This window comes from Vanessa cardui, chromosome 2 (genome assembly GCF_905220365.1).
Source record: "Vanessa cardui chromosome 2, ilVanCard2.1, whole genome shotgun sequence".
NCBI classification, from domain to species: domain Eukaryota; kingdom Metazoa; phylum Arthropoda; class Insecta; order Lepidoptera; family Nymphalidae; genus Vanessa; species Vanessa cardui.
The window spans coordinates 13,720,535-13,734,057 of NC_061124.1; the positions used below are offsets into that span (position 1 = coordinate 13,720,535).

A 13,523-nucleotide genomic window follows, 5' to 3' on the forward strand; every position below is an offset into this window, starting at 1 on the left:
CTTGTACGCGTTGGAATTTTACAAAAAATATATTATTGTAGCCTAAATTAGTCCTTATTATATCAGTTATCAGCCAGTGCAAGTTCCGTACAAACAGACATACAGACATTCAAAAATTATACAAAAATGTTATTTTGGTATATGTCACGGTACATACACACATACATAATATGCATTGAGTAAAAAAGGGCTATTTTAATATTACAAACAGACACTCCAATTGTATTATATGTAAAGATAATTATTACATAATAATAAAGTTATATATAAAACATTTTACTTTTTATTTGACAATAACTATAAAAATGTTTAATGAGGTATGCATTGGCTGTTAAGAAGGTATATCTTACAGATGAAAGCTATGGGGCAAGTTGACCATTAACTACCAAGTAAAAATTATCTAGTAGACTGATCTTTGCAAACTTCTCGGTAAAAAGAATAGAATTTGTTGTATATGTAGGTACTCATAGAGTATTTTAGTTGTTTCCACAGCAGTATGCATAATAGGTGCTAATGCGTTCTTTAATGACATATTCTAACACGGTTATAGTTTCTACTGCACTATTTATGACAATCAATAAATATGTACTATTTAAATTACATCATCAGTATCTGTGCCCCATTAAAAAGTAATTAAAATTTAAACACAACATTTTTTTGTAGTTATTTTTATTTATTGAAAATATTCAGTATTTTTCACAGCTATGACATTGTTTTTGATGTCTCATAAAGATTAATTGTACGTATATTACTTGTTTATTAATTGATTTTATAAATAATATCATCTCTTCAAAAAAGAGAGGACCATTTAGTTGTGGGATATTAACCAATAATATTTATTTAAATATACCTAAGTTCTTGGAAAAAATTCTACATCCACATTGGTCAATCTTAGTTGCACTTGATCTCTTTTGTATTTCAAACCTCCTTTAAAAACATTTGTATTCACGGTGAAGTTTCGCAACAAATAAACTAAACCTGTCTTAGCTTGTAACTGCGCATATCTCATTCCAACGCAAATTCTATTACCTTTACCGAAAGGCTGGAAGGTGACGTCTATCATATTTTTTAGGTTTTCTTTAGAAAATCTCTCCGGATTAAAAACTTCTGGATCCGGATGATACGCCGGATCGTGATGCAGCTCGTAAATTGGCGTGAATATTCTCGTTCCTTTATCGACCTTGATATTTCCAACAGGGAGCACTGTATCTTCCGTGCAAAGCCTTGATAAAAATCCGATAGGAGGATGAATTCGCATAGCTTCAGACATAACCATATCCAAATAATTCATATTGCTGATTACATCAAACGTCAATTTACCATCACACTTTTCAAATGCCTCGTCAATTTCTTCATGTAAGCGTTTTTGTATTTCCGGATTTTTACCTAACTCTACCAGTGTTGCGAACATCGCAAACGCCGTTGGCTCGACACCAGCTATGAAAAAGAAAAACGCTTGAGCTGCGAGAAGTTCATCGGTGGGCTCCAATTTGAAGCCCGTCGCTGGATCTTTCAATGTTCCTTTACTTTGTATTGACACACACATATCTGCAAAGTCATGTTTCTTGACGTTCTCACGTTCACGTTGACGAACTACTTGCTTAATTGCGCTAATAAAGAATTCTTCAAATTCTTTAAATAATTTGATATTTAATATTTTAAACAGATTCGTGCTCAGGTTAGAAATAGTAAATTTAATATTTCGTATAAAAGTTGGTTCAAATGCTTTTTGCGCCACTGCTAAGAAAGGAGACTTAAATATTGACTCAGTAGTCACACCGAATACAGCAGCACCGATGGCCGCACTGCAGAATGTGGATAGATTATTAAATGTATCGCCTTTCGTTGAGTTCGGATTCTCTTTTAAATAACCGATAAAATCTTGTGCACTTTTTTCCATTATGTAAAACATGCTCTTCAATTTGGTTGAAGTAAATAAAGGTGTTAAGCTCTGTCTGACTAGCTGCCACTTTTTGCCATTCAGGAATAGAATGTTATTTGCCAATAAATCTTCTTTGTTGGGTTCGAATCCTCTGTGACTGAACGCGTTGAAGTTTGTTGCCAATACATGTTGTACATTTACTGGATCTCGAACATAAAGTGCCGGCGTGAGAAGAGATCCAACACCAACAGCGGGTTCGTTAGGATATTGCTTGTAAATATCGTGCCATAATTGAAATAAAGGTCCATCTTTCGTCAGGAAGTCCCAGAATACTCCAAGAACTTTGTTCTTCGTGTAGAATTTAACACCACGTTTTTTCCAATATCTCTCATTGGATTCACCGTTCCAATAGATGAGACTGAATATTATGATAATAACACTAAGTATGATCAGGAGAAACATTGATATAGAGTAATATTGTATTGCTCTTGAATCGAATCACATTGAATTAATGATAAACTTCGTAAGTGTATTGCATTTAAATAGATTATGTTATTACTATGTTTTTCTACTGTCACGTGTAAGTAGCTTTGTTGGGGAAATAGACATTACTAGCAAAACCTAGCTCACATTCTGTCTGTATATATTCATTTGCTTCTGTGTATATAACAAATTATAATCTGTATTTTATGATAAGTGCCTAATGTCTGTTTATTTTTTAACTACGTTTAAATAAATTATGAAGTACTGTTATCTTATCTATAGTCGTTCTAAAATATTTGAAGGGCTTTGTGCAACCTCATCGGGGTAGACATTTCTACCGCCAAACAGCAATACTTAGCCTTTTTGTGTTCTGGTATATCGAGTGGGTTCTAAAGATGGTTAGGGCATTGGCGATTTAAGAAATGGTTAATATTTCTGTGTTTAGGGCCAATGTTTAGGGCCTGTTAATATAACGTAGGTACTTACCGGGCATGGATGTTTCGGGAAGTACCTGCACGGGATAGCGCGGCAGGAGGAGTCACCCTCTTGCCACGGGTGCGCCAGTGGACACGGCGTACCACACCCTGTACGAGTGTGCTGCGTGGGGGCCCCAGAGGCGCCTCCTTGCGGCGAAAAGAATGCCGCCGCTGACTCGCTCCGCACATGATGGCCGGGGAGAAGGAAAAGACGCCGGGTCCCCGAACCCTGGGAATCCCCCCTAGGTGTTGGAGGCCCGTATAGGCGGGCCGACCGTCAGGGCGGCATGGTAGCGTGCGTAAGAGATTCCGTGGCGTCCGCCGAAAGACGGATATAGTACCACTGGTTTTTTAGTGGGTAAACCCGGTGTGCTTGGGCGCACTCGGCGTCCAGGGCTAAGGGGAGTCCCACGCCCCCCCAACTTTCCATCACGTGGGGGAAGCGCGTAAAGCGTTTTTTCAGTGAGACAAAAAAAGAAAGGGCCTGTGAATATAAAGAATTTCCAGTGTCTGATGGATGAGATGGATTGTTAAAAAATGATTTTTTGTTTATTTTTATTCATAGATCATTCATATCAAAACTTATTTCAGCGAACAAAGTCGTGGACAACACCAAGTTATTAAATATAATGTAATGTCATCGGATGTCATTATCATTACCAAGGTTGATGTCCGTCTGTATCATGTCTTTAATTGCCATAAGTACGAACTGAGTCTAAGTGCTGCTAGTACGCATTAGTTTATCACGATCCAATAGGAACAAATACAATTTATGTTTTCATTTTTAAACATATTTTTATTAGATAGTTTACTATCTTCTTACACTTTACATTCTTCTTTAAATAATTCATATATTACATGTCTAAACATCTATAATACATTACACAAAGAGTAACAATTATGAAACATGTTATATTACTTGAGGCGGCCGCAAGCAGTTGTCTTTCTCGCTCTCGTACCTTATTGTGTTTCCAATAGAAGTAAAATAAGGCATTTACTGGCATAACAAAATGATTCATTTTTTATTTTGTATATTTTTTAACCTCTACTAATACTTTTTATGCAAAACTATTTCTGTCACCTTATCTATCTTGCTCTTTTTCACGGTCAAATCACTGAACCTGAATTTAATGTCATTTTGTGTGAAACAAATTTTGCCTTCAAGGTCATTGGGTAGTTTTTAAGGTAAAAGTGACGAACAACCCTATAATAATCGATATATCGATAGCTATTAGGTGTTAAAGTCACCTATCCAGGCAGTTACATTGGGTAACTCGCTCCTCAAGTTGGACGTACGATGTGTTTATTAAGAGATTACTGACTGACAACCAGGCGATCTTGAATCTTATTATAATGATATAAGGGCTTTCTTTAAGGTGATAACATCAAATATAATTATGTATCGGCCACTGATACATTTGGGGAGGTTTATTCTACCATGCTGCACTAATATAATGTAATAGATACACAGTGGCAGATTTTTCATTCATTAAATAAATTAAAGAATTAACTTTTTAAACGATAAATTGTTCATACATTTAGTAAACAAACGCACGCAATTCAGATCACGACTTTTAGTATTTCTTATCTGTGTATATTATGTAAGATGAAATTAATTGATTACATATAGTTTATTGTGCCAGTCATCATGACATAATTTTAACGATTTAATTGGTTAACAACCGATTATGTTTCAAGGTCAAATATAATTATGATATGTTTTGACAATTGTCTGCTATCGATCTGTTTATCTGTATCTAATCAATATTCATCGACATAGACTTCTCCCAAGATGTAATCTATTTCGCATCAAACTGGATCTTCAAGTCTTCCAGTTTATAAAAAAATCTAAGCGTTTTACTATACTCTATGTACTAGTTGTCACTGTTGCAAATTTCTTTGTGCGCGTTGGAATAGATGTCATAGTTAAGTGGTGACATCGCGAGCCAGCAAGCATTAGTTCATCATCAGGCGTCAGGCATAATGATTTGATAAAGTCCTTTAAAAATTAAGCGATAAATAATTATTAATAAATATTTGTAAACAACCGAACATTTATTTACAAATATTTCGACATTAATGTGTCTTTTTTTATATGTATCTTATATCTTTAAATATTATCTGGGATTATGATGTAAGAACTACGTACTTGAAGCATTTATGTGTGCGTGCGTGTGTGCCATTTATTTGAAATGAAGGCCACAAGTTCATGGAACCTGACTGGATGCGGAAGGCGGACAACTAGAAGTTTAGGCGTACTTTGGAATATGCTTATGTCAAGCAGTGCATGTCTATTGATTAAGAAGAAATGTAACCTAAATGGTTACATTTCCTCTTAATGCCGCTAAAGTCCAAGCCAAAAAAAAGAAGTAACGAAATAAATAATACGACCAAATTGAGACGTCTTAATGTTGGGAATCTTGTTAGTAGATACTTTATTTTTGTTGATAATACATGCCAATATGACATGTTATATGTTTGGTGCATATTATGGGAAATTCGTAACTATTTTTCTCAATACACAACCTTTCATTGCGTCTACAAATTCTAGAATATATCCGTTAAAATCCTACTAAATGACATTTAAAAAACTTGCGATATTCTTCCTGAGTGGAATTACCCACCTAATACTTGTTAAGTGGGCCTTATGAGTGGTTTAGCTAATGAGTGGACCATTGTGGAGTGGGCATTATCATTTAGGTAATTATAATTATATAAATAAATATAATTATAATTAGAAAGACATTAAATACCACTTCGTAATTATTATTAAAGTATCGCATGTGATAATAGAGAAGCATTTACAATTATTTTTAAAATTTAAATTGTTTTCGTTATTCATTTCCGTTACAATTTATCCTTGTATTTTTATTTGTTGTAGTTTAACTTTAAATTGTAAATAAATTACTGTTTATTAACTAATTGTAGTATTTATATCAGGCAGGATATATTATATATGTATTAGACTAACATAAGATTGTATTTTGAATGCTAGAAAAGTATAACCACCGAGTTTCTTGCCTGTTCTTCGTGGTAGATCTACATTCCGAATGGTTCTGTAAAATTTCGATTTGAAAAGTGGTTTTAAAGACTACTTAAATAAAGTATATTTTAATATGTAAATCTTTTTTATAAACTATATATTCTTGGCACGAATTCTCCATCAAGATTCTCGTAAGACAATCTTGTGATCAGTTGGTATTTTTTTTACCTTTTGTATCTTATTACGTTTCTTGATATATTTGTCTTTATAGTAATATGCGTATATTTCATAAAAATAACAAAAATATTTCGTTTTTTTTTGTTTGTCGAAGATAATTTTGTCATAAGAAATATTAACTATCTCTAACTAAAAAAACTGTTTTTTGGAGACGATGCCACTAAATTAATTAAAAAGGCATCAAAATTCATCGAGTATTTGGTAAGAAACTATATTATGATATTATGCTATAGCTGACAAACAAGCAGGAGCCATCATATGAAAAGTGACTACCGCCCAAGGTCATGTGCAAGACCGGAAGGGCAGGTGCGTTGGTGGCCTTTAAAAAATGAGTACGCTCTTTTCTTGAAAGTTCTAAACCGCCGGATAAGGTTAGTTTCAAAGAGTGGTATTCTAAGGAAGGAAATGTCTTAATTAAAAATAGCAGTCTCCAACTATACTTTTTATTGAAATTCTTAATAGCGTCGTACTTGTTTTATTTCTAGTCTGTTCTATTCTTGTGTATCTTAGTACAGATGATAGGACCGTCAATATGCAGAGCTTTATGTTCTGTAAATATAAATAAAATAATCCATTTAGAAAAAATACTTAGGTCTTAATACAAAAACGTTATAATTTTCCAATTTGTAATTATCCATAAAATCACGTGTCTCTTTTAACACTTTTAATGAAAACAAACAATTTTATTGCTTATCACTCATGATTTGCAAATTCTATTAATATAAACATATTTTTGGGCGAGTCATCGTGATATTCATTTTATCAGGTTAAGACACTTTAACAACATGAACTATATTGATAGCATAAATTGTATAAATATCATTATAACATTTACGTCAAATATGTATATAGTTGGACAATCCCATGACACCGAATTACAATTATTGGTAGTAAGGCTTTGTCCAACCTACTATTGGTAGTTACTACTTGTCACATTTTGCTGACACGCACAAAGAGTATTGTTTTGATCCAGTTTTAAGGACGAATGAGCCAGTGCAACAGGCTTTCTCTATCTTTGTTACCAATGTTGGTGGCGCATTGGCCTTGTTAGGGATTAGTAATGTTTTCAGTGAAGTATTCGCGGATCTGTTGTGTCCAAACAATACTGTAGCTCCTCTGCCATGTAGATGCCGATCGCATCAGATATCCTCGATGTAGTATACTCGTTCGTTCGTCGTATAAGGTTTACAAAGGCTTCTTAAAAATCCAAAGTTTTTTAACGGAGTTGAACTGTACCCATAATTAATCAGGTGATCTATACATCAGTCTCTCTACATTAGGTATAGCTAAAAATACAATTGCTACCTCAAAATCAATAATGACAAACAATCTCTATTGAATTTGAAATGTTTTTTAAACAGGAAAACGATGAACATCCCACAATACAATTGCTGAAGGGAACGTATAAATCAAATCGTAAACGCAATTTAAGAGAACAAGACTATTAAATATTATAATTAACAAATTTATTAAGTATCACTTATCTTCGACACGTGTGGTTTTATATGTAAATACGTATCATTATTGTAGATCTGTTTTGTATTAGATAACGTCTCATTCAATTCTGTAATTCATATAATGAGGTACCAATTGTGTGTATTGTTAAATATACTGTTCAATTTTTTGGAAAGTAAGTATAGGATTATAAGCCTACTAATTGTTTTGAGTTTAATTCGTGTTATGTGTATTGCATTGCTCCATATATAGTTTAATGTAGAAAAATATTTTTATAGATATAATAGATCTACAGAGTCAGTAACAGCCGCTAGAACTTATATAACCATACTATTCCAATTTGTGCCAATCCATGAACTATCTTTACGACGTTTGACGCCGTACTGACCACAAGACAAATTATAAAAATAAATTAACCTGTCCTTGGTTTTAACTGACCTGTCTTGCTTTTTTTTTAATCAGAATAATAAGGGCTTTAAATTCAGCGATGACTATTCGAAAATTTAGTGTCAGTGGTCTGAAATCATTAATAATACAAATAAATATATCCAGAAAACTAAACCACCTGCAAAACCTACTAACGTATATTACAAATTAGAGTCTCGAGTCGAATCATTGACCATAGTAGGGACCACTGAATTGTCAATAACTATTAAGGAATATTTGAATGAATAATGTAATCCATAGTATGTTTTATCTATATTTTCAGTATCAAAAAGTCAGTATATGATAGTAAACCGAAAAGTTAACAACATAAACCAATGTGATCAAAATAATGCTCTGGTGGAGCAGTTTTTTAACATCATATTTACAGAGTTCCACCGAACTCCACCAGTTTGTGTGTGTGTGCAGATGTGCATAGAAAGCCCAACGTATTGCTATCCAAATGGTTGTTTAAAAAATTTAAATAAAAGAAAAGCAGACAACATTACAAGTACCGCTCATCCTGTTAACCGCATACAATACGAAGGTCACAATTCGACTAAATCAGTTATGTTTCTAGTGGATAGTGATAAGGATCTCATTGATAATATTCTTCATGTGCCTAGAACAAACTTGCATTCAGGTTTGTTATTATAATTTAACCTACGTTAGTATATCAGTAGATTTATATGACATGTGAAGAACAACGTAAATAAATAAAGACTACCTTGCTTAGTAAACTACTGAGTAGAGTATATATATGAATGAGTTGCTTGCCGATTCTTCTCGGAAAAATGGCTTTCCAAAGTAATTATTTGAAACTTAACGAGTCAAAGTAATAATATGAATCTACTAATAAAGAATATTTTGATTTATTAATATAATATTTTATATTATTTTAAAATCACTTTTTTAGAAAAAAAAGAAAAATCCTCATCACACGAATTGATATTCAGTCCAAATCCATTTCGTGAACTGGTGTTCAAGTACAGGAAGGTACCAAAACTGGAAATGAGGTATAATCTGCGTGAGAAAGTAAAGAAGACAAGATCAGATAAGATGAAAACAAACAAACTAGACATGTCAAGGACAAGATGGTCGATGAATAAGCTATTCGGTGCAAAACATCTGTTAAATAAAATACGTCATTACAAAAAAGATGCTGATGCCAGTCGAACATTCTTCGCGTCAATGTTTCCAGAAATCGAAGCGTTGTCTACGCAACAAAAGTCATTAGCAAAACGAGAAGACGGTAGTAGTTTTAATGTAGATGCTTTATATATTTATAAGACAGATGCTAATTTTTCTGTAGAAAAACTTATTGACGATATTATCATTAATAGTTTAGACAATAACAACGTTGATATGAAAATTAATAAAAGAATGCACATTGATGACAAAGCGATAACAACAACAGATACTTCTACAGATATATTTGATGGAAATATTATTGAAACTACTGTAACGGATAGTTTCTATGAAACTACAACAGTTGATAGAATTTTAATGAGCTCAACACAAACAGACACATATGCCATTAATCATATACCAAATATAAATGAAACAGCAAATAATAAAACATATCTAGAAGAAATTGCAACAATGTCAGAGGAAATACAGAAAAACAATAATATAACTATTGATATCATAAATCGTTTAACTGGAGGAAGTATTCCTGAAAATGAAACCATAAATAATAATTTTGTAGATATTCCAAAAACAGATTTTGATCCAAAAACATCGAAAGAAAGTCCATCAAAAGCTACTACTGAATCTAATAAAAATAATGTAATAAGTATTGATCACTTAGTTACTAAAAGATGGTTAGTTCCAATTTTAAAAAATAAGTTTAATCAGAAAAGTAGGCAAAGAATTACACGTAAACTAAACCAGAAAACGAATTAATCGCTACGTCAAAATATATATGATTTAAAAAATGATCGTGTTTCAGATTGATGTCCTTATTTATTAGAATATTTAGATATTATTATAGAGTTATTTGTGATTGAAATTTCTTCCAAAATGATAAGATAGTTTTTAGATCTTTTGTGTTCAACAATAAATCGTTAACGCTTTAAGGGCATTGAAGCGCCCAAACAGATTTGTATGACTTTTATTGGTCATAATGTATTTACTTATTTATGTCATTCTAATTCTATGCAACTTCTGCTATCTAATGTTTAAGATAATGACGGGAAATCTGACTAAAGATACCTCTATATCTTTCTGTCAAATTCGTCTTACCATTTAGTCATTTTTGAATCAGTCTACTTTTGTTAAGGATATTATATCTCATATAGATCATAATTTTTCAGTTACCCAACTCGCTTACAACTATTTGTTATAAAAAAATACCAAAAATTAACTAATCTGAACTCTTTAAGAAAACGTTGTCAGTTCCATGAATTATGCAATGCATATTAAAAGGTTGAAATAAAAAAAATGGCAATGTAAAGTTACTTATTATTATCCTAAAAACAATGCATAATGCAGGTTGTATGCAAGCAGTTTCATCACAAATTTAACGTTTATTGTATATATTTTAATTTTAAGTTAGAAGAGACAAACTTATGTAATTTGAGATCTAGTGTGTTATAAATTAACACAAAAAATAGGCGTAATTTTCCTACACGCGATTCTAATATTAACACTGTTTGTAACTGCATGTTTAATTTAGTTTAAATAATGTTGGGGATTCGAAAAGCATACGTGCGGTTTCATTTGTTTCTTGTTTTAAAAATAATTAATAACTATATTCGCTCCTTGGAAAACAAACTAATGATAATGAGATATATCTAAAATCTTCTAGTACTTGATTGAGATTGGATTTGGGATTTTCAAAAAAAGAGCGTGTCAATGAAGCTATTCGTTTTATAAGCTATGTTTGATGGCTATCTTAGTTTTGGTCTAAACAAGGCTGAGATAAATTTTATTAGTAGAATTATGGCTACACGAGATCTGGACGATATTTATTTCCATTGCGGAGAATTCACGTGAGAGTTTTATTGAAATAGTTTTAAATAACTGTATATATCACTTTATTCATTTTAATCGCTTTTAATTTAATGTAAATTTTATATAATGTAAATTTTGACATACATTGGGGTATCACCACAATTCCATTTTATGTTTCTTACGACGACATTGCATATTGCACACGTAGTTATGTAAACATACCAATATACGCTTGCGTACATAATAAAGACATGCGTTTATATGATGGTGCCCTAACTGATTTCGATCACGTCATCCATAAAATATACTATATAATATTATCAAATCATATTTACATATATGAAATATATTTTTGTCCAGCCATTATGACTTACGTCTACTTGACTTGACAATATCTAAGTTTTGTTTATATGTATACAATTATCCTTCACAGCACATGTGTTCTCCTCCACTTATAACCTTAACCTTTAAAGGAGGAGTGAAGAAACATCACTGACTCGGACTATCACTTTTAATACACATATTATACACTCTTTATACTTCAGCATTTGATGTATTCATTTTTAATGCAAATAGAATTTGTCAATTCTGTATCTCATTTGATTCTAAGTTAATGAAGACTTCATTTCTCATAATTCATATATCGTCTTTCAGTCTGTAAACCAACATTATAACAATGATATAGAATTATAAAACGCTTAACAAAAACACATTGTTTCCTGTTACGAACACGAAGGTTGATTTGTTCGATAAAATATTCAAATATGAAATTAAGCTTGAGGTTAAATTATTGTATTTTGAATAAATTTTGACATGGATTTTAACACAACGCATCTTAATAAGTATATACAAATCTATTATTATTGATACATTTATCATATATATTTTTAGTTTTTTCATCCTTATATATTCATGTAAAAAAGCAGATGGTTATCAAATTCGTTACTAATGTGGTTACATCGGTCAATGAACTGTGATTATCAGAGTTATGGAAACAATACGATTTTAGCATGATTTTATTTCCGTCTATAGTAAAAATAAACATTTACAATATAGGTATATGTAAAGATATAAATAATAATACACAAATTCAAATGTTCCATTTGTACCTATTTTGCCCTAGTTTGCACTTATTATAAGTACAATTATGCGTCTCTAATGAATATGACGCTAAAATTTTCAGCAGCGATATATTTATAGAACCAGTTGTTAACTTCAGTTTTGATAGAACCATAAAACATAGAACTCTTATTTTAAAAACCTTCGTATTATTACTATTATAATGAAAAGGTAAATAATCAATTTTAAAACTGAAAACTTTACTGTTATGTATATGTGCAAATTTTATATAGTACCTTTAAAAGTGAATTGTACTGTTTGTTTCCTAAATCAAACAAAAATAAAAATAAAAAAATACAATTCAAAAGAATCTAAATCAAATTATAAACCGGTTCGAAAAGTAAATTCTACCTGGAAAAAGCGGGAAAAATCCCAGTAGTTTTTATTTGAACACTTAAAAATACAAAGACTTGTTAGTTAAACACATACTCACACATTTTTAAACTAAAAAGCACGATTATAAAGTACTGTATCATACCGGACAGGTGGTAGATGAAAGGGCTTACTCAAAGTGTGCCACTCACGATCGTTGACAGTTAATTGGGTTTTCATATAGGTTGGAACTAAAGAAGTCGAGAAAAGTGCTTCGTTATTACGATGGGTGTTACTGGCTGTTATCGCATTATAAGCGTTTTGCGATGGCATATCGAAGATCCAATATTGAATTTTCAATTTCAAGTAAATGGTATAAAATGTTTTACCTTAAAAATATCTTATTACATAACATTGTAAGACAAAGGATACTGAACGGATTTTTATGCGGCGTTTACTAATAGAAAGATATTCATAAGGAAGGTTTAAGTATAAAATTTATTAAGGTTTTTATGTAAATTAATTTATTAACATAAGAATTAATAACATTAAATGCTTAAATATATACAAAAATGAACTAATACTGGTTACTGTACCCTGACCGCGTGGAATGATGGCAAGAATGCTAGCAGCATTTCCCCGTTGAATCGCAATTTCGATCATCTGGGCAGAAAACCAACCAGCCCTACTGTAACAGTGGAGGCAATGAGGCGAGGTGTTATACTTTTGATGAAGATTTTTGTACCACTACTTAAATAAATGTGTCAATACATTGATATAAAACGTCATGTCATGTCGGAAGAAAAAGTAACAAAAATATAAAAAACAAACTTATATCCACACGTGCGAAGCCGGGACGGGCCGTTAGTATGAAACAGTCTCTGACATAATAAAACATGACTGATCCTTTAAAAATGGCTCCGTTACTTTGTAACTTCGCTCGACATACGACAAAAAACGATATTAAAATATGGCAAAGGATTGATCGTTGTTAATAAACACAGGCATTTATAATATTAGTAGGAAAGTATCGTATAAATCAAATCAAATAATTACGATTCAAAACAACTAACAACTGCGTTACAACTTTTTATTTTCATAATATAAACGCAATGATGATATCATATAAATCCCAATTTCTCATAATGTTGTCTTAAATTTTCGCGATTATTACACATTTAAATAAAACTAATTATAA

General features: G+C 31.7%; 2 protein-coding genes across 2 annotated transcripts; one reads left to right on the plus strand and one right to left on the minus strand.

Annotated features, from left to right (window-relative positions):
- Positions 1 to 295: 295 nt before the first annotated feature.
- On the minus strand, positions 296 to 2,396 carry LOC124542709 (cytochrome P450 6k1-like). Its single transcript, XM_047120625.1, has one exon. The coding sequence runs from the start codon at positions 2,342 to 2,344 to the stop codon at positions 851 to 853; it is 1,494 nt and encodes a 497-aa protein (XP_046976581.1). The 5' UTR covers positions 2,345 to 2,396; the 3' UTR covers positions 296 to 850.
- Positions 2,397 to 8,231: 5,835 nt separating this feature from the next.
- Positions 8,232 to 11,555, plus strand: LOC124541603. The gene is made up of 3 exons (XM_047119523.1): positions 8,232 to 8,582; positions 8,856 to 9,762; positions 11,549 to 11,555. Exons 1-3 carry the CDS (start codon positions 8,243 to 8,245, stop codon positions 11,553 to 11,555), a joined length of 1,254 nt encoding a protein of 417 aa, XP_046975479.1. The 5' UTR covers positions 8,232 to 8,242.
- The last annotated feature ends 1,968 nt before the right edge of the window (positions 11,556 to 13,523 follow it).